Genomic DNA, 21,362 nt, shown 5'->3' with positions numbered 1-21,362 from the left:
CCTTACAGGGTCGTTAAAGACTTCAGGAGCGTGTTTAATTACCCCTTTTAACAGTGGAAGAATGGAGGTGGACCTTTGAGATGTTGCAAAAGTGTCCACGAGGAAGTCTTCTTCTATAGGGTCTGTATGTAGATTTAACCTGTGGTATTCTGCAGCCCTGTGTGTAAGCTGAGTGAATCCTATAGTGTCCTCTGTAGGGGATGGTCTTGATGGGTAGACATCCTCTTGTGGTACGTTAGGAACATCTGGTGGGACATAATTTTTCCATGGGTCATTTGGGATGCAAGGATGACTACGTTCCCCTAGAGGTTCATCATCCCTTTCGTCACCAGTGGTACCGTCATCATCTGGAGGTGGAGGAGATTAGGAGGGTACTGGAGATGGGATAGGAGAGATGTATTGTGGAGGAGGAGGTGGAGAAGGACTCCTTAAAGGAGAAGGAGCAATGTCTTTTTTTCTTTAAAGGAATTGGAGGTGGTGTAGGTTTGTCCATTTTCCTTTTGTTGGAAGGACTAATTCTAAAATGATCTGTTTCTGGGTCTATTTGGGTAGGATTGGGTCGAAAAAGCTCCTCCTCTGGAGTTTGTTGTTTGGGTGCCGATTCTTTCGGGTCCGAGTGCTTTTGTGGCACAGTTTTTGGGGTTGTCTTATGCTCCATAGGTTTGGAATCAGGAGTTTTGTTGGGTCCCAAAGGTTTGCTTGGGGTCTTCGGAACCGGTTGCTTGGTCGGCTCCGATGATTTTTACGGATCCGAAGGTTCAGTGTCTGTAGATTTTGGTGCTGAATGCCCCGATGTGGAACCAGGCTTCGGTGCGGACGAAGACAAGGGTTTCTCTTTCGGTTTGCCTTTTGTTGTCAGTGACAAGGATGGGGTTGTGGCACCGACGGTAGGCTGGCTCGATAGAGTGGCATGAAGGCTTATATGTGGACTTCTTTGCCGGGCCTGAAGGCGGGGCATGGGAAGTTTTATCCCGGTGTGCACATAGGCCCGAAGGTTAAGGTGTTACCGAAGCCTTTGAATAGATGGGTGGGGGGATGGGTCGACATTAGTACTTACGACCCGTTGCCCCGGAGTGATGTCTTCGACGTCTGATTCTTCGGCTTAGGAGGCGCTAAACGTACTTTCTTCCATGTGCTCCTGCACATTTATGCTTTCTTGGAAGATATTGTCCAGTATCTATGTTGATGATGGAGCCATGCTTCTTCGAGCTCGACGATCTCTCATGGGTTTTTTTGGAGCGGAAAGAGGCGCAAGCTCAACAGTATTTGGCCCCGTGCTCAGGTGAAAGGCAGAGGTTACACACCTCATAAAAATCAGCGTGTGGAAACTTGGATCTACACTGAGGACACTTTTTTAAGGGAGTCCTTTTCATGAGCCAAAAGGCCTGATGGCGCAGATAGGTCCAAAGGCCTGCTTCGATGACCGGAACAGAAGAGTTGAAGTTTGTAGTTCAAAAACAATACCGAGCAGAGGGTAAGGATTGCGCGTCGAAAGTTAGATCGGTAACACCGAACTGGAATGCGTCGAACACATCCGAGCCACGATGGTGGAAAAAGTTGATGCCCATGTGCACTATTGTCCAGCGGAGGAGTCACCTATCTCGTGACATCCAAAGACTTGTTCCAAGACAATAACAAACTGAAAGCATCTGGGCCCAACACCAGATGGTGATCTATTCATAGTGTGTGATCTGCAGCTCATATGCCTCGAACTTGGGTATTTCTTCAGATTCCCAATGCGCCCGATGTCACAGACCAGATGCGGATTTCCTTCACCTTGCTTGGCGGTGCCCCGCGGTTGCCACCTACTGGACGGAGGTATTTAGCACCAATGGGGAAATTATAAGCACACAACTAGATCCCTCCCCACTGATGGGCCTTCTGGGACATGTGGGAAACTTAGACCGGGACGTTAGGAAATTAGTGACGCTAATGCTACTTCTAGCAAAACGCAAAGTTGTGATGCACTGGGGGAGGGCTCGGGCACCACTGACTCAAATACATCGCATACTGTCACAAACAATTGTCTAATTACTGGAAATTAATGCCAACAAGGTCTCGCCCGCGCGCCATCTGGGAATCTTTCACTACCTATCTCCGTCAACTAGAAGCCCTGCAAAATGGCCTGTCCGAATGAAAATTTCTCACTTGGGCAACTTGGGACATAACCAATGTATCTTCTTCACTCCTTATCCCCCAAAACAGCACACGTATGTGAGCTTATTTATACTCCAATGTGGCCCGATTGCAGATGCTAACAAATGTCAATAATTTTTACTGTGTATGTGTCATGTCATGTAAATTGTTATTTATGCATTGCTTGTAACAACGCCAACAAGTTTAATTGAACATCTAATTAAAAAAAAAGTATGAGAGAAGCCACTCTGATCACTCTCTTAAATAAAGATAGGCCCGCAAACCAATGCGCCGCATATAGGCCGCTGTTGCTGCTCAATACGGATACTAAAATATTTGCTAAGATTCTTGCCAACCACCTTTCTCCCTTACTCCCAATAGTGGTGGCACCGAAAGGAGTAGTTTCTTACCTGTAACTCCAGTTCTGTAGTAGGGGTATCTCTGTTATAGTCATAATCTACTGAATACCAACTCCTTGCTTGTGCAGACAGACAATACGACCACAATGTATTACCTCAACAAGCAGGGGGGCTCGAGATCGCGCACACTGTCACAGGAAGCGCAGGCGATCTGGCACTGGCTGTTAGCCAGAGGACTGACGATAACAGCAACTCATTTGCCAGGTGTGCAGAATGTTCAGGCGGACGCCCTCAGCAGGTTGCTTCACGAAAACCACAAGTGGGTCATAAACGACGAGGTGCTCGACGACATCTTCGCCATGTGGGGCACTCCAGAAGTGGATCTATTCGCCACCGCCGAAAACAGCAAATGCCGCAACTTCGCCTCGAGGTATTACTAGCCGGGGACTTTGGGGAACGCGTTATGGATCAGCTGGTCGAACAGCTTTCTGTACGCTTTTCCATCCACTCCCCTGATTCCGGTGGTGCTCATCAAGCTGGCCCGATCCCGGGCGCGGATGATCCTCATTGCTCCGGAATGGCCCAGGCAGGGCTGGTTCACGGACCTGTTCCACTGTCAATCCTGCCTCATCGCCTGCTGCCGTGTCGGCCGGACCTTTTCACGAAGTTCTTGGGTGCAGATGGTGCACCCCAACCTCTCATCGTTGAGTTTGGCGGCATGGCTCCTGAGATAGTGCAATATGGCCACTTGAATCTTCCTAAGGATTGCATGGACATATTGAAGGAGGCTAAGAGGCCATCTACTATGACCTCTTATGCTTACAAGTGGAAGAGATTCTGCATCTCGTGCATGTCTAAGAACTATGATCCGACGACCTGCAAGGAGGATGTTATCCTTCCATACCTTCTGCATCTAGCTCAGTCTGGCCTTAATTTCCATTCCATTAAGGTTCATCTGGCTGCATTGACTGCTTACAGAAAATGCCCTTCACAGACATCCATCTTCCAGATTCCTGTGATTAAGGATTTTTTGGAAGGGTTGCAGAAGGTGTTCCCTCCTGTTCGGCTTCCTTCGCCTTCATGGGAACTGAATGCGGTGCTGTCCAGGCTGATGAAGGATCCTCTCGAGCCTATTCATAAGGCTTCACTGCAGCACCTGTCTTGGAAGGCGGCGTTCCTCGTGGCCATTACATCGGCCCGCAGGGTGAGTGAAATTCAGGCATTGTGTTGCCAGGAACCTTATACTGTATTTCATGCTGCTAAGGTTGTTATGCGTACTCACCCTAAGTTCCTTCCCAAGGTGATTTCTGATTTTCATGTTAATCAGACTATAACTTTACCAACATTTTTCCAGAATCCTTCCACTCCAGCGGAACGGTCTCTTCATTCCCTGGATGTCAGAAGGGTGTTGAAATTCTATCTGGATAAGACCACGGGTATTCGTAGATCCGACCAATTGTTTGTCAACTATGGGTCGGTTAGGACTGGTCTGGGTACTTCGAAGCAGTCCATCTCTAGGTGGATTGTGTCATGTATCCAGCTCTGTTATCAGAAAGCGAATAAGACCTTAGGGGGTAAGCCTAAGGCTCATTCTACCAGGGGCAAAGCAGCTACAACAGCTTTGCTTCGAAATGTTCCCATTGCAGAGATCTGCAGGGCAGCCACTTGGAAGTCGGTCCACACCTTTGCTAAGCACTACTGTCTGGACTCGGATGCCAGAGCAGATGCTCAAGTTGGGCAGGCTTCGCTGTGGAATTTGTTCGCACAATAGTGGTGTTGTCTATATTTCTCCACCGCCGGGCTGTTTTTGGATAGGCTTGCCATTCTATTCACTAGATTATGACTATACACAGAGATCCCCTACTACAGAAGGAGTAGTTTCTTACCTGTAACTCCAGTTCTGTAGTAGGGGTATCTCTGTTATAGTCATAAGTGCCCGCCCTCCTCCCCGGTGAGGAAAATGGTACTGTGATGTATGCTACAGGCCTTGCTTTATGCACCTTCAAAAAGAACTTAAAGTAAAAGGAAGGGGCTGTGCATGCTGGGATACCGAGGGTCTCTAGAGAGTTCCTTAAAGGCACGGTATCCCTTTTCCAGACACATAATGGCAGCCTATGGAGGCTTGTCTGTCCTTACCTTCCTCTCTATCATTCCAAGGATTTGGTGAGGGGAGGAAAGTTTCTCTATGGGTGAAACTTGACAGATTGTGTTAAATGTGTTATTGGTGTTATATCCTTGGCATTTCTAGTTGAAGTACTGGACAGTGTAGCCTTGTAGGTACAGGCTGCATTATTGTCTTTAATTTTCTCTTAAGTGTCTATGCAGGACTGCAATGAAGACAGCTTAAGAGATTATTTTTGATTGCTCCGGGGTCCATGCACATGGGCGGGACTATTCACTAGATTACGACTATACACAGAGATCCCCTACTACAGAACATTTGGGCTTTGTGCCAACTTGTTCGCTGACAAGTAAGTTAGGTACCCTATTGAGCGTTATGGCTAGTATTAATCCAGAGATGCAGGCTGCAGCGGTCTCTCTCGATGCAGAGAAGGCCTTTGATTCTATTGAATGGCGCTTCTTGAATGCCGTATTGAGAAGAGTTGGGATGGGTTTTTATCAAACTAATAGAAGTTCTACATGAGAGTCCTACAGCACGAGTACGGGTTACTTTCAGAACCCATACACATTACAAGAGGTACAAGGCAAGGATGCCCCCTGTCTCCTCTCCTGTATGCGCTTGTGGCAGAGCCCCTGGTGTACGCACTGCGCGAATACCACGGACACCGTGGTTTAAGGTTCCCTCAGTACAATTTGGTTGTCGCAGCCTATGCAGATGACACGGAACTTAACGCCTGTGCTGCAGGAAGTGTAACGATTCGGTCAACATTCAGGGTATTAACTGGACTAAATCTACGGTGTTCCCTCTCACTCCATGCACCGTTCCAGTTGTAGTAGATTACCCTATTGTATGGTCTATGTAACCTATTAAATATTTGGGAATTCAGATCCACACAGACCAGGAAGTAGTGGTTCATGAGAACTGTGGTAGAGCGATAACCAAACTGTCGGAATCTATCGAGAAATGGATACACCTGCCTCTGTTGGGGGTGTATATCACTCCTGAAAATGATAGTACTCCCACGGTTTCTGTTTCTCTTTGCCAATGTTTCTATCTTATAGTCTTTCTTCTGTACACTGCGTTCCTTCCTGCTCAATCTGGTGTGGGCTGGTAAACAGCCGAGGGTGTGATGGGAGATACTTACCAAACCATACTAAGTAGGTGGACTCGGAGCCCCAAAGTTCAAATTTTATTGCTGTGCTGCACAACAGATGCATGCATTTCATTGGTTGCATGGGGCCTCAGATAGCCCACAGGTATACATTGAAAAAGCAGCCGGGAAGCCCTATTCATTACCACAGTATCTTTCCGAGACACCGATGAGGCGCTATCATGTTATAGATCCAGTTGGGTGCACAAGGAGCCTACTTTGGAGGGCGGCAGACATGAGGGGTGTCGCCTTCTTTATTCTCCCAAATTGTTATTAGAAATGTGCAGGTTGTTGCCAATGAGAGGAGAGAGGGAATTTGCTCCGCCATGCATGCTTTGGGTATAAACATGATAGGTGACTTTTTCCTAGACAGTACAGTCAAGCATTGGAACACGTTGGCTACAGAATTCCCGGATGCCTCCCTAATAGCAATATTTCATTTTTATTTAGCAAGGCATGCACTTCAGACAACACTAGGGGAGGACATGCTAGAACCGCCAGAGTTTACCCCTCTCACGTACTTGCTTAGTGCACAAACCGCACAACACATGATTTTGATATTATACACACCTGCCAATGCGGAGCCAGACCCACCTGCTTCAAAATCACTTCCGGAATGGCGTGCAGTTACGGTTAGATATTACTGATGAGCAGTGGGCATATTGCTACACGGACACAAAGACTATATCTCAAAACAACAGACATTGCTTAATACACTATAAGTTTCTGCAGAGAGTCTACTATACGCCAGCTCATCTGCAGAAGACCGGGCTCCCCGATGATGACTATTGCATGAGATGTGGGGTGGCTGAGGCAAATTTCACACATTTGGCCTGGACCTGCCCAGGGAATCAGAGGTTTTGGGAGATAGTGCACACTGAATTGCAGGTTATAGCTGGTGTAGGTATTAGACTGACTTCCTTGGAGACGCTGCTAGGTTATACCAAGGAGTACCCCAAAGACACATGCAAATTATTAGCATTGTGCATCCTAATAGCAATGCGCAGGATTGCTATGAGATGCAGGAGTAGCCCCACAATAGAGGAATGGTGTGCTCACCTATCGCGCTGTAACACGCATTCAGAAAATGTCAATGCGCTTATGCCCACCCGCTGCAAACCCAAAAATATTTGGGCACCATTTCGGGCATACTTGGCCCGCAAATCCACTGAAGCAGAGGCGGGGAGGAACATGACAGGTCAGGGATTGGCTAGAGCGATGGGTGCCCCGTGGGAATGCAGAGAGGTTCTGTCTGTGTGCTGCCTTTTGGGTTGGGCTGTCTTAGGCACCTGCGGGAAGGGATTGCGTTATATCCCCCTATTGTTTGAGCTGTTGTTGGAGCATCAATGTATAATGATACTGCCCCCCCGCAGTGTAAATTCAAAATGGAAAGTACTTATTCTGTTGTAACTGCCTGGACATATTCTGATGTATTATTCTTTGTGTTGTTGCTGCCGCTGTATGTAATGCAATGATCAATGGACACGTGTTTGCACACAAAATGAAAATAAAGTAAAAAAAAACAAAAAACAACTTTGATAGTCTGTTACCCACCCGCTTCCAAGTAGGTCTCAATCCTCGGGCATTCCCATAGAGTATGCAGCAGGGTGCCCTTCTTCCGACCGCCTCTCAAGCAGTGCTTTTTCAATACGGAATAGACAGGTCAGTGTATTACATGCCTTGTAGAGGAGTTTTAATTGGATCAAGTGAAATCTCTCCCCAATTGCGACCACGCCTGGGTACCCACATGCCTGCCCCTAGTCATCACCCACAAACCTCCCCAGGTCTCTTTCGCATTTTTCTCCAAGAGGTTTAGGCGATGGGAGACTGTTGTTCAGTAGCGTAGAGATGGGGCAGGACACAGCATGATCAGTCGGTGGGGGGGAAGGCACCCAATACCCTCTATTCTAGTGGAGATTACTCCTCTACCTCCCCCCAGTGTGCCTCACATTTGCTCAGTATATATATCCCATCAGTTGCTATCTCAAGATTTGTCTCCCCAATAGCTCATATTCGATCTGCAAGTTGGCAAACAAGATCACTGCACCCTCCTTCCACAAGTCTCTCAATTTGGAGATCCCCAAGAGATCCCACTTCCTGCGTCCCTCTACCTCACGCAGACCACTCAAGAGTTTGGGATCCTAGAGGAGTCTCTGGGGTCAATCTGCCTCAATGTATTGGTTCCCTCTTCCATATACTGACCACTGTTTCCGCAGGGGAAGGTGAGGGGGGCAGCCCCCTCTCTCCAAAGAGTCATCAGTGGTAGCTCTCCAGGGCCATAGCAGTACAGTCCGCTCTCAGTGACGGTTTCTGCTGGGATGAAAAAGCCCAGTCGTTGACAACCATCAACTGTGAGGCCCAATAATGGAGCCGGAAATTCAGGAGGGCAATGTCTCCCACCATTAGGTGTCTAGTCAGAAGTGAGAGGGCAATCCTCGGGACCCCATCGTCCCACAGGTGGTGTTCTGCAAAATGCACAAACATTTAGGTAAGTGGATCATTTTGTAGAGGGCTGCACAGCCCAGGAGGGATAGCATGAGTTTCCTCCACCTCTCCACATCGCGGCAATAGGCCTCCAGGATATTTTTTAGGCTTTCCCCAGAAAAAAACGTTTGCCAACCTTCAGAGGCTAAAGCATGTCTAAATTGCAAGGTTCCACGTATGTTTTCTTCCAAAATGTCTGTGAAAGGGATTTTTCTGGCTAATATTCTGCAGATAAAGCTTACATTTATTTAAATGTAGCAGTTTCTTTTTTTTTTTTAAATTGGCCAATGTAGCTGGTTGATAGCTTTCCAAAATTATTCCTTATTTTTAAATAGGACCTTCCTGTAAAAAAGCTTTTGCAAACTAATTTGTATTTTTAAAGTGCTCCGGGATCCAGAACCTGGGCAGGACTGTTCAGTGCTTATGGCTATTAATAAAGACCCTATGGATGAGAATCAATGTTAATTACAGTATTTCAAAGTTCCCACTGTTATTATTCTCAGAAACATTTATTTTCATTGAAATTAACATGCTTGTTCAGCTGCGCATGTCTGCTTAGGCACTTGGTGGTGTGGACACTGGTTAGGGTTTCAAAAATGTTTCAGTTGAATTTACCTGCAAAGCTAGTAAGCATGTATTTAGTAATGAATCCTTAATGAAGGTCAGGTCCCACCACTACAGGATACATTTCAATTCACAACAAAAATAATATTTTACAGATATATAAAGCCTTTACTTCTGTCGAGCATCAATCTGAATCCACTCATTACCAACTCAAAAAGTTGTTTAAAAGGCTAAGCTCAGTTACCATAAATGGCGAGTACAAGAACAGGATCTGCTGTTAGAAAATGTTTTAACTATCCTTTTTAAGGAAGAAACCAGGGTCGCTATAGAGGATTTGGACTGGGCCAACAGTACAACTTTACACCAGGAGAACACCAGACGAGACACGTTTTACCAGTAGGGGTTTCAACAGAAATGGAAGGCAAAATGACTATACAGTTTCCAATCTTACTCGTAAGCAAGGATCCTTCTCTGTCCCCACGAAAAAAACGGACTTCTAAATGAGAAAAATACTGCGAATTACCTATTTTTCTAATCGACCTTGCAAGAGGAGTATAACAGAGCTTAGGCCTCCCTCCACCTTTATTCTTCCTAACGCTACCATGTTTGCAGAACTACTAGCCTTAAACAATTTGATACTTAAGAGATCTCTCTCTACACTTTAAAACCACACCTGAATGTATTCCATATAAAGACACAAAAGACAAAACACATTGCATTGAACCTAATGAGGAATAGTCCACTCTATAACAATAAAACCTCCACATAAGTATGGAGGTACTGTTATATGGAACGCCCTAGAATTTGAGCAAGAGAGAAATAGAAGGCTAATGTTGACCACTATTTGTGACTCAACTGCAGCCTCACAGGACACACACACAAACAAAACATTTAAGATATGTATGGATGCAAAGAATGGGAGTTTCCCAAATCACAATTAATTTTTATTACTGAATACTCTAGTACTATCTACCCTATTACTGTGCAATTGGTAGATCAACAAGTCCAACCAGCAGGTAAATATAGTTATTTAAAATAGTTCGTGTTTGAAATCAAAATTTTATACAAGAGACAGCAGTGACAATCGAGTACTTTTCCTTAGATCCTGACCTTGATTTTTTTGGTTTTATCGGAAACGGAGTCTCTATACACTAACATGTCACAGCAAGAAGGAATTGGGAGTGATTGGGGTCTGTATATACTTGTCATATCACAATGGCAGAGTGTACACATTTCATAACATCATTACCTTACTACGAACTATTTCAAGTTTGATGGAACCTATAATTATAAAGCTCTGCTACAACAGCAAACCGTAGAACCATGAGAACAAGGGTATCAAAGCAATAATAATGCAGTGGTTCTAACAGGTATCATTCATGCTCAGTTATATGTTTGAAGGTTAAATGACGTCATGCTATCAATGCTTGTGTGACAATAAGAAAACAGAAAACCACAATTAAACAAAAGGAGAAAATTAATATTCTTAGTTAATTCAAGACCAGTGACATATTGAAATCATACAAAAAAGTACATCATTTGGTATAATGTGACCCCGGTGTGATGCACAACACAAAATGAAACAAAAACAAAACACATTTACAATAGGGTTGGCTTGTTGCTAACAAACAAACACCTATAGTTTTAAGTACAACAGATAAAGATTCCTACACTGGTTTGGTTGTTATTTGTTGATGACGTTTCGACCATTAAAAGATTAAAAGGGTCTCATCAGGACAAATATAATATAGGGACATCTGTGAAAATGTTCGTCTGTGGTTACAAGCGTGAAAGATCAATGCAGAATGCTTTAATTGGTATTAGTCTCATGCTACTGATATTTATCACATCTGTTTTATGGTAACATATAATCAGTGATTGATTTGTAAATCCAAACAGCACACATCCTGTACATTTAACAAAGGCTGCAGTATTGTTTATCTGGGAGTTTCTTTTCCTAATATCACTACTAAACCTATTAAGTCCCCAAAATAATTCCCTAATTCGTCCTTTACACCTTATTAAATAACTGGCCCATTTATTCCTTTTCTTATTGTTATGGCATGCCAACACAATACACTCAACACTGTATCCTGTGCGATCGCTATCTTTTTTTGTCTGTTTAGTGCCAGCCTGCGCGGATGCTCCATTACTAAATTCGACATGGACACCGACGGTCACTGTACCATGCACAGCTCATTAACATAAATACGTTTCTTTTCTTAATTTACTGATAATTTGATTTGTCAGTAAGTACATCAGTAAATTTAACAAAGTATTCCTTATTATAATTGTTTAGATCTAGTACCATATGTCTTTGAGTCTAGAATAAATGTAAGTTGTGGAATCATTATGTCTAAGCAAGCAAGTACTACACAAACATAGTCTTACAATTCGTTTTTATCTTGCAGTGTTTTGTTTCTAAAAATATAATAACTTGTTTAGAAATTAGGTTCCAACTTAATTTTAAACATATGTTGTAACTGCACTTTCACACAAGTATACATTTCTCACGTGTGCGTTTCCACATTCATGTCGCTTTTTGACTTACTTTTTTCTGCATAACCTTTTACATTTTTTTCTCAAGGGACTTTTGGTATCAGCCTTGAATTTTGAACTGCATAAGAAACAACTTGGCTACATATAATTGATTTTTCTATAGAGTTCTTTCCCTCTCCAAAACTTAAGTTATACTAGTTCAGTATTAACACAGCCCATTTCCTTCAATTTTTCAGAAATGTTATGCTTACGCTCCAAATAGCCCTCGCCCTGAGGATGACCCATATATCACCTCAAGGTTGAAATGCCATTGGCGCTGTGGACAATTAGGTGATGAAAATCACTGCTTAAAGTAGGCCAGTCATTTTGAACAAATACAGCTAGCACTAACTGGTCTTTTGCCCCATTTCTGTAGTTACACATGTTCCATGTTTTAAAACGGTGGAACACTTGACCGCTAACCATTGTTTTGCAAAATGATTGTTGATGTAATTTACTATGAATTAAAGTAAGCTATTCACTACTTATGAACATCTCTGCAGGCCATTATCTTTTACAAGACACTGTGGTAGTAGTTGCTTTGTTACAATAAATATATGTAACGTTTTTTCTCAACTCAATGTTAAATTCACTTATTTCTCTCACACCCACACACACCTACCTACCTACCAGGCCATGACATACGAGAGGCAAAGCCTCAAGTGAATCATAATACCCCTCCCCTCCCTCAACTATAGTAATACATATATTATACTCTACACATCTTCAAATTTGGTTTATGCCAAAGTATACTCTTTAATGAGGATTTGCTGCACAAAAAGGCAGAGAGAGCTCTTTCCTAGTGTAAAGTAATTGTTAAATGCAATCAATGAGGGAAAAAAGTAGTTTTCTTTAATCAATGTCGCTGTGCTATGTTAATAAACTTGAATTTGACCTTTGACCTATAGTAATTTGTCCACCGACCTGTAATACGTTGAGTTGCTCTATTTAACACATTACTGTGCCAGCTTTATTTTTACTGTCATGGTATACATGCATACCTACATTGTTGCTTACACACTTACCATACAGAGCATTCTTTGATGGTGAATAAACAAAGGCCAGGGTGTACAGATAGAAGTTCAACAGGCCATAAAAAGATAAAAATTCTGCAGGTGACAGTAGTTAAGGATAGAAATAAAACAGGTTTACCTAACAAAATTCCAAAATACAGTACTTCTGTAACATTTTATTTTGCAGCAATCAATCGCTTACTGTGTGATATTTCTCTATGGTACAAGAACAAGTTACTGACCTTCAATAACACTCTGTCTTGTGGATGCTCCATCTAACTACAGAATCCTTGACATGTTGGAAATGAGCCCCTTCTACACGATTACCCCAATGGGGAAAGTGCTTTCAACATGATAAAATTGGTATACTCTTGAATTGGCATATTTAAGTTACATAGAAGTCACTACGATGTATCCAGGGCCTTAAGTTAAATGTCACAAGTATACTGCATCACCCCGTGCCATCCACTACAGTGACCATGTAAACCTGATTGCATGGCTGCCACCAGTAGCTTGACTGTGCAGCTTCTAACTGGAAATCTGACCTATCAACAATCTTTTTGAACGGCCTAAACCTTCCTTTTAAATATTTACAAGCCACCCCTAAAATGGCCTAAAAGCGCATACAGGTCGGGCGCAGAGTATTTAAAATAAGTACATGCAAAAGGGTAATGTTAAGCATGTCCTTATAGTGAAAAGGCACAAAAGACTACTTTAATTGCAGCAGGGTTAGCGGTTACATAGAAAAACACTGGGATACAATATTTAGTTTAATAAATGTTATCCCTGCTTAGGGAACAGCTTGAGAAATATTTCAAGGACTTTTTTTAATAGTTAAACAAAATCCAATTGAATGGTAAATTTAATTTTGCCTACTGTTGAAAACATACTTTAGAAAAGTTACCTTTCGCATGACTAAAGACTGAGTTTTTTTTAGCTGTCACCTGATGGCTCCTCTCTAGGGAGGCCTGAACAGCTCCCAGGAGCAAACAATGAGCTGATCAGAACGGACAGGAATGCTCAAATTCAACCTGATAGAATATCCAGGGAAGGCTGGGAGGATCCTCTTTTACAAGTGTAAATTCCTGCTTGAATGTCACATCCTGTCCGATAGGTCTGCTGGTGTTTTTCATGACACTTGGGGTCACTTCAAAATGGCCTCCCCGTCTCCGGCAACTGTTAGCTGTCACTTAGGCAGGACCCTTCTTTTGCCCTACCAGGCAGTCATGCCCCAATCGCAGTTGGACTCTTTGACATTACAGTGCCAGAGCCTGTTTGACAGGTCAGCTGGGTTACATATACAATTTGGGGCACTCTTCAAAGGAAGGAAACAGAATGTCAAAACACTTTGGGGCACATTAGGATGGCGGGCGGACAAAGTTCGCCCGCTATCCCGTCGTACAGAGGGACCGCCCGCCATAAGGGCGGGGGTCCCGTACTTGCCATTAGGATGCGCTTGCCACAGTGGCGGGCGCATCCTGCATCCCTAACATTGTGGCAGGCGGTGCACTCCGCAATGCCACCACAATGTTAGGGAGGCAGGTTGTGCACTTCCATGCACAACATGGCAGGCACCGCGCGGTGCCTGCCATGTTGTGCATGGAACTGCAAGGGGGTACCATAGGTACCCCCCATATGCACCCCCCACCCCGCAGAGTCCTTGGGGGTCCGCAAAGGGTCCCCTTAGCAGACTCCGCATGCCTTTCCGCAGGCATTCCTAAACGCACATTGTAATATGGCTGACGGGGTCTGAAAGACACCGCCACTATATTGCAGCCTTTTCTGCCCGGTCGCAAGCCGACCGGGGCGGAAATGCGGCGGACGGTCTTTCCGTCCGCCGCTGGCCCCCTAGCCATACTAATATGGCGGGAGGGCTTTTCTACACGGATGGCAGGCGGATTGCCCCCACCGGGCCGGCGGTGACCACCGCCGGCCCGGCGGGGGCAATCCGCCCACCATCCTAATGGGGTCCTTTGTGTGCATCCACTGTCTGGTTGCTGAGAGCTCAACTTTGATTTTACCAGACTTCTGTCGGAGTTTGTTGGGAGTACAGAGAGTGCCTAATACTGGATTTCATCATTAGACATTGAAGGACACCACGATTACCATAGTACACTCCCCACAAACACACACCCAGCCCTCAGAGCCCAAGCTCAGTATGACCAAAGACTTCAGCCATGTTGAAAAAAGTGGGTAGGGTTAGCCCCAGGAACCTTTATCCCCATTGATTAGGACGTCCACAGGGGTTGTTCGAATTAATCTTTATTCGATCTCGTGAAAGGCAGATCTTAAAAGATACCTTATAAAAACACTGTATTTAATTATAGATAACAAAAGATAAAACACAGAGGCAGACAAATAAAAACATCAAACTCAGCTAGCACATACCAATTTAAAATGATATTTGACATAAGAACCACAAAGTCTATCCAGGTAAACAGTCAATGCAGAATCCCGTTGTCCCTACCAGAAAAATCATGGTTATAAAAATTAAACATAAAAACACAACACTTTGGTCCCCACCTTACTTCAAAGACCTGCTTGTATTCCTCATTCAGCAATATTGGTGTTATTTTGCAGCCAATACCTACTCTAAACCATGCATCCAAACCACCCTTCACTCGCCCCGCCGTGGAGGGAGATGCAGAACAATTAAAACAAGTATACCCATTGATACAAATATCCTCCTGTGACCACGTCTCTTGGGGAAAAAAATATAAGCCTTAACAAGGGTAATCCAATTGTCAATATATATAATTTAGATACCGCACATATCCCTCTTGCTGACAATCCCTGGCTACCTGGAACCACAGAATCCCTCACTAAACACACCTTATCCGGTTGTCGACTACTTTAGATGGCCGACCTATTTGCAAATACCGAAATGCAATCTGTCACATCACTAGCGGAAGGGCACATACAACATGTCATACATGGACAGATGTATTCTGCATAGACTTTACAATACAGTACGTGCCACGATTCCGACTGCCCCGTCAGAGCCTTCCGAATTTTCATAATTGTCACTAGTCATCACAACTCCGGATAGTTCTCATCTAGTCTTGCGGCTGTATCATGCAGCTCTCTCACTGAAACCAGTGGTGGAAATGGGGCACGTGCGGCACGGGAAAGAGACCTGGGTAGCCCAATACCTGACAAGACGTGGCACTTCTGCTGTGAGCAAACCAGGCTAGTTTGAAATAATCACCGACAAACTTCTGCATTTCAAATGTCTACATCATGCCTACACTACCCATAATTTTGAAGCCAAATTTGGCTTCACTAAATCACATTGTTGCACCAGGTGCCCCATGCACTGGTTACCTCTGTACATGTATACCACTTTCATTTCTCTTTATTCCACAGGAATGCACATGGTGATTGTAAGTTTCTGTTTGCTATAGATTCCTCCCTTCAGTCATTCTTTTCTCATATATTGTTTTCTTTTTGTTATGTTTGTTTGTTTACTAATCAATAAAGAAATATACTTGTTTAAAATATATATTTAAAATTTAGAAGACAGACCAGCGATATTCCAGCTGAGGAATTCAAGGTTAGTGTTGTCCTTAATATCGTCCATATAAGCAAGAGATGACCCCTGACCATTCAGGCTATCCCCAGCTACAAATTGATGCAGATCCAGAACATGATTATCCCTCGAACACAAGTCCAGGGGCTCATATGAACAACGGGACGCAGTGGGAAAATCATAAGAAAATATGCCAATGGGCACCCGCGTAGCTAGAGGGGGGCGGACAGCCCCAGGCGGCACTGTTTTGGAGGCGGCAAGCACGCACTTGTGGCCCGTTGCGGCGGCCTTAGTGATTTATTTGGGGACACTCACTGTCTGACACTTTGTCAGTGTCCCACTGTCCCCAGCCCCTAAATAAATTATTAAGGCCGCCGCAACGGGCCACCTGTGCCGTGCCCTCGCCGAGGCACAGTTTGATCAAGTGGTGCAAGCAAACTCGCCTGCTTGCAACTGCTGCCTGCAGCGCAAGCACGCTGCACGCACATTGCACGCATGGGGGTGTGGTCGCGACCGGGTCACTCCGAAGTCAGGCTGCATAATCATGGCCGAGCCGACGCTTGCCACTGGAGCAGTTCCCGTGGCCACACTGATTCTGCAAAACCGTAAGTTTCTGAGAATTATATTTACCTAAAATAGCCCCACAGCGCGCAGCTACGTAGGGTCGCTTCAGCTGCGACTCCCATGGTATCACTGCAGTACCTCAAGGGCTATCCGCACCGAGTCCTACAAGATTACTGTGCTACTCACAGCGCACACACAATAAATCATGCAAGTTTCTCTAAACCTTTCCACACGTGCTATGAGCACGTGCTATGAGGGTCCGAGAATCCCCACCCTGCCTTCTCACAGTTTTTTCCAAAAACATAACTTCATCAAAAACTTACTCCCCGAATACTATAATGGCAGCCCCATTTTTTGTGTCCAGTCAATCAGCTCTCGGTTTACTGAGACTGCCGCCAGTCCCCCCACGATACCAAAAAGACAGACTGGCCATATCTTGAAATTACGGTACCACAAGAGGCCCGTGGGACCAACCATCCAGATTTTACTATATTTCTGACCCCTTTATGCTCACCCAGAGTGCCTCTTTAAACGCAAATTTCTGAAAAACGGCAGAATGGCTCCAAACAAAATAATGAAAAGCACTCTCTGAGAAAAGTTCCAACTTTTTGACAAATTTGATGGAATTCTGTTCAATTGTCTTTTCTGCATCGTTTCCCAAATTTTCCTATGGGAAGTAACCTGGGAAATTAATGTTTTTGTACACCATTTTTCTTGGCCTGTGCTTGACAGATCACCCCAAAACATACTGGGAAAGAGCTGAGGTGGATGAAGATTTTTATGGAAAGTTTTTATCGAATGGCAGGAAAGTTATTAGTGAAACAAAAAGCGCTGTTTCTATGGAAATGCTGACCTAATCATAACACATATGGAAACTCTGACCTAATTGTAACAAGACAGTGGCGATCACTATTGTTTGTGTATATATATATATTATCTGATAAGCATCAGATCAAGAGGCTCATGCTCAGGTTCTTCATCAGAAGTCGTTACATTTTTGTATCCTGGAGTCCGATTTGGATTGCCTTAGGCCCCTGTTATATAATGGGCATTGCAACTCTCTGTGCCGTTAAGGTCTCCTAGGGGACTCATTTCCGAAAAGCGGGAATCCCTGTGGAAAGGGATTTAAGGTACATGCACTTTTGCCACCAACAAGGAATGTATCTCTGTGGTAATAGCATTTGCTTGAAAAAAAGCTTCAGATGGAATGTCTAATTTGAGCATGAAATTTGAATTCCCATTCTTTTAACATGGTTAGCTGGGCACCGCTCTTCCATCGTTCAGTTTGGGTTTTTGTCTTCTGGTGCTATTCGTGCCCCCCTGATAACGGGGTAAGGGCGGTGAAGTCTTCAGTCGTGTAACCAAACCCACCACAAAGTATGTACTCTTTTGACAATTTGCAAGAGGGTGCTCAAAAAGGCCAGTCTGCTCTACGCAACCAGCTCACGCCACTGTCTTTATGCAACCTTAAATATTGTTTTCTAAACCTCGTTTCAAGATTTCAAGACTGCTGACTCTGCATGAAAAAAGGGGGCGAGAAACTACCCGTGTACCATTGACTGTGACATTGAACAAATTGTCTTGGGAACGAGGAGAGCAGAGAGGATACAAGAGTCCAGAAGGGGCACACCAAGACAATATTTCTCCAGGTTTCCCACTCCATAAAACGAACAGGGTAAGAGTGAATGTGGAAGGCATAGTGTCACAAACAATGTACTTTGTTACTTGAGCAGTATGCTTTCAGTGTCACTGTAGAAACGGAGAAAAATATAATCAAATGTTTCTGAGTTAACAACATCTAGTCTGGCTGTAAATCCCCCCGAGCCTTATGTTGCATAGTGTCAGAGGACATCTACTTCCTGTGAGTTTCCCTCACTCAGATAAAACTACATATCCAGAAAAATGAATGATAAATCAGAGTGTACAGCAACACGTTAAATCCTTGCAAACAGCTTTGCTGTTCGCCGCCAAAACATTACAATTTAGACAAACTAACACAAATAACAGTTACTGCAATGACTGATTGTGCCACTCAGTTTTTAGGAACCAACCCTGACAGCAGGAAGCCTCAACAGAAAACAGAATGAAATGGGGACGTTTTTGACAGACTATGCCCACCATAACACCAGTAACTCACCGCATATCCCGTTACGAATACGGAGACACTAAGGGCCATATGCATCAACACATTTTCCCATTGACACAGAATGGGCAAAACCCTTTGATGCATCTGGCCCCAAGAGCCCGATGTTCAGATTGGATTGGAATGAGTAAATATCTCTCACTTCCGATTTTGGCACAGGCAGTTTCCACTGCGGCCTGTCAGGAGATAAGAGTACGTGAAACAGCACCACTTTGCCAAAATGACTTTGAGATCAAATCTGAAATCACAACAGTGACAAGTATAATTAAAGGGGCACACGTTTTATTTTGTACAGAACACACTGGCTGCCCCCTTCTGTCTTGCGTTCTCAATTCTTCTCATTGACTTGATATTTTGTTATTTTGTGCATGTGATGCGCTTTTTGTCTCCATTCACTCAAAACCAAACTGACCTGTTTGGAATAGCTTGTTGTAACTGGACGACGAATGTGGCACTAACGAGGATGCTGCATATTGTTGAACCTTGTAGAAGAGGACATTGAGTAGTTTTCTAATGGTCCTATTAGGCAAAAGCATGGGTGTGTTCGGTTTATTGTACCCGCCTTTGAAAGGTATTCTGTTCTCGTTCTTCCAAGACGCAGTATTTCAAGTTACTAATGCAGAACCTTGCTATACTTGAGCATATGCAAATTGCAGCATCCTACCTGTTAGAAAGTTGTGCAAGAGAAAATTAAAAGAATATGATGGCACTTAAGCCCACTGACTTACAACATAATGAATTCGAGCTGACTTTCCACATTTGTGTTTCTTTGCTATAAAACCATGAATGGATCTGCATGTTGGAGAACCTCGTTGGCCCCATGTCCGAATAATTGTTAAAAGCTAATACCTTTAGGTGTATTTGCTGGCTGGAAAATGCTTTCCAGTGTAGATCAATGCATGTAGCCTTATTGTGTAGCTGAGGTTATTCTGATAGGTCGTCTCGTTGAAAACATTTGTCTCAGTTTTGGAATAAATGTATTTTTTGCATTCGAATTCTGATACTCATGTAAAGTGCTCTGATACCTTCGGATCTAGCCAGTGCTATATAAAACCTTTCAAATAAATAATTGTGTCTGAAAAACTGTGCAGTAGAGTTAGCGCCAACACGAAATTCATGCTCGAAAAACATTTGAGCGCTTTATTCCTCATTGATTACTGCAGAACTAAAACACGGGTGGAAATTCACATTCAAATAGTGTTTGCACCCCGGTGTATTTTTTGTGATCACAACACTTGGAATAAAGTCACAAGTAGCAGGATGTTTATCTAAGATCGAGGTAACTATTAGCAGCAATACTATGTGTCTCTCAGACATCTTTCAAGTGCTCACCGTCCTTTTCCCCCTGCACCCCCACCCCCTCCAAGGGGCGGCAATCTGAGGGATAGCCCCGGGCGCCACAAGCTCTAGCTACGCCCCTGCCAATGGGTCCAGGAGAGCCCCGCATTGGCAGGATGAGGAGTTATAAGCTTGGGGGAGATGATGACGTTTTCGATGACCACAACCTTGCTAGAAACACATTCAGTCTCTCTTTGTCAAGCAATATCTCAAGGTTAGCAAGAGCCGCGTATCTGATCCCATGCAGAAGTTGACTGTGACAGAGTTGATGTTGGGGTTGACATCCACTCGACAGGAGAGTAGATGGCGCCAAATGTCTATAGAAGAAACCCAAGGAGCGATGTTTTATAGCTCAGGGATATGATACACCTGTTATGGCCTAGAGTAAACTTTCCCCCACAGTTGATGCCTTACGGAAGTTTATAACAGTACAATCACTCGGGAATTGCAGAGAGAGAGGCCCAATCCCCCCCACCCTGTGAATGGAAAGAAAGTCATTATGGAGATTGTGGGCAGAGCCGATCGGATTGGAGATCCGGTGTTAACTTATTTTAGATCTAGTGTGGTCTCTGTAGATGCAGAAGGAAGACGTGGGGCTTTGGCTAATATAACCATGTATGGGCAAGAGGCAGATTAATCACAGGGAGAGTATCCAAGCTAGATTGCAGGCCAGCTACAGCCAAAGGACCCCCGGGCCTTCAGCAAGGTCCTGGGTTTCCTGGGTATCCTTAAGTCCTGACCGGTAGAGTAATCGGAGGAAGAAGTAACCCCAGGACATATGACGGCATTGCCTCCACCTTGTGGGCACCTTCCATTGGGCACAATAGAAGGACCAGTTGTGATGGAGGGCTGTGGTTCACTCCTGTGAGTGCAAAGTTGCTACTTTGGGGGGCCTGATGTCCATGCCTCATTTTTTTTTTTTATTAACAGCCTTCAAGTGGTCCTCAACAGCTGTAAGGCGCTTGTGCCAAGGGTGGAGTTTAAGCTCTAAAAGATCGCTCCACTCAACCGCCCAAAAATACTGTCCGAAGGATCCCATGGAGTAAAGTGGGATTTTGGAGAGCTAGGTACTAAGAGCGACTGCCCTTTCCTTGAGTTAGTAGTTTTAGGATGATTTCCCCCTCCTGGATTTAGTTTAGAACTATATTCCCTGCACCTAGCCACAGGATCAGGGTCAGGCGAATGTGCATCATTAATAGACCTCATAGAGACGTCTCCCTCATAAACCTTTCAGTGATGTGGTTGCCAGGGGCGCACACACCCCAGGAGTTGGGACTTGAATGTTGCCATCAGTCTGGGCCTCGCTGCATTCAGCCAGTCATTAGTGTACACCCAGTCATATGCTCCAATAGGAACAGTCCAGCCGGAAATGCCAGGCCTGGACTTCCCTGAACTGGAACACATCCAACTTAAGGCCGGTTT

At 44.3% G+C, this 21,362-nt stretch overlaps 1 protein-coding gene across 2 annotated transcripts in view; it reads right to left on the bottom strand.

The window, feature by feature from the left end:
* Window positions 1-21,362, bottom strand: part of TMEM181 (transmembrane protein 181) — a 377,932-nt gene that overhangs the window by 15,646 nt on the left and 340,924 nt on the right. For both annotated transcript variants that reach the window (XM_078649124.1, XM_078649125.1), the window contains exon 15: window positions 12,379-12,468. In XM_078649124.1, the coding sequence (XP_078505250.1) occupies window positions 12,379-12,468 (90 nt within the window). The remainder of the gene's footprint in view (window positions 1-12,378; window positions 12,469-21,362) is intronic.

Source organism: Lissotriton helveticus, chromosome 6, assembly GCF_964261635.1.
Source record: "Lissotriton helveticus chromosome 6, aLisHel1.1, whole genome shotgun sequence".
Lineage (NCBI taxonomy): Eukaryota > Metazoa > Chordata > Amphibia > Caudata > Salamandridae > Lissotriton > Lissotriton helveticus.
This window is presented reverse-complemented; position numbering and strand designations above follow the sequence as displayed.